The 844-nt window shown below is 44.1% G+C and overlaps 1 protein-coding gene across 1 annotated transcript in view; it reads right to left on the bottom strand.

Moving 5' to 3' along the window:
• Positions 1 to 222: 222 nt before the first annotated feature.
• The window catches only part of LOC115305014 (cationic amino acid transporter 3-like), a 2,383-nt gene continuing 1,761 nt past the window's right edge, over positions 223 to 844 (bottom strand). Inside the window, exon 2 of the mRNA XM_029955363.1 lies at positions 223 to 773. Coding sequence (XP_029811223.1) covers positions 453 to 773 — 321 coding nt within the window. The 3' untranslated portion in view covers positions 223 to 452. The remainder of the gene's footprint in view (positions 774 to 844) is intronic.

Raw genomic sequence — 844 nt, 5'->3', positions numbered from 1 at the left:
TCCAGTAATTCTGCTACTGGATATTATTTGAAGTAATCTCAGCCAACACCTTACATGGGGTTCAAACTCACCACCCTAAGATCACGTGTTACATGCTTTACCAACTGAGCTATCCAGGCACTACAACTGCCCATCTTCCCCCACTACTAAGTAATTAACTAAAGAAATGAAAAACACCTTTTCTAGTTCTTTTAATAATAATTTAATAATTTTTGACCCTGTAAGCAGTTACGGACACAAATGCAAGTAGAATAATAAAAGGGGGTAAAAAGGACGAACAAAGACACATCCTTTCTTTTATAATAAATAGAGAGCTCTATTAGTGTTCCCCCACAAACAATCCATGGGAGGCCCAGATTTCCATGTGATCAAGAGTATTATCCACTATTGTGCAAGAGACCAGACTGCATTCAGGTATGATGATCTCAAAATAGGTACTGACATTGTTGAATTCAAGTTCTATAGTTTTGGCTCTGACTTGGGTGGGGTTCAGTGAACATGCTGTACTGGATCCCATAGGCAAGGTAGATAGCAAACCCAATCAGCATCCAGACACCAAATCGGGCCCAGGTGCCACCTGTCATCTGCATCATAAGGTAAACATTCACAAAGATGCTCAGTAGTGGGAGGAGGGGCAGAGCAGGAACCTTAAAGTGAAGGGGACTGGACCTCTGTGGCTGTCTCCAGATGACCCCAGTGATCCCAGCAATGAGCACCAGGAGCAGCACTACCACTGAAATCCACACTGGGTATCCAGAAAGCAGAACTGGCCACTGGGTCAGCACCAGGCACAGAAGAATGATCAGCAGAACAAGCAGTGAGGAGCAAACATAGACAACCCGGC

This window comes from Suricata suricatta, chromosome 10 (genome assembly GCF_006229205.1).
Source record: "Suricata suricatta isolate VVHF042 chromosome 10, meerkat_22Aug2017_6uvM2_HiC, whole genome shotgun sequence".
In the NCBI taxonomy this organism is placed as follows: Eukaryota; Metazoa; Chordata; class Mammalia; order Carnivora; family Herpestidae; genus Suricata; species Suricata suricatta.
This window is presented reverse-complemented; position numbering and strand designations above follow the sequence as displayed.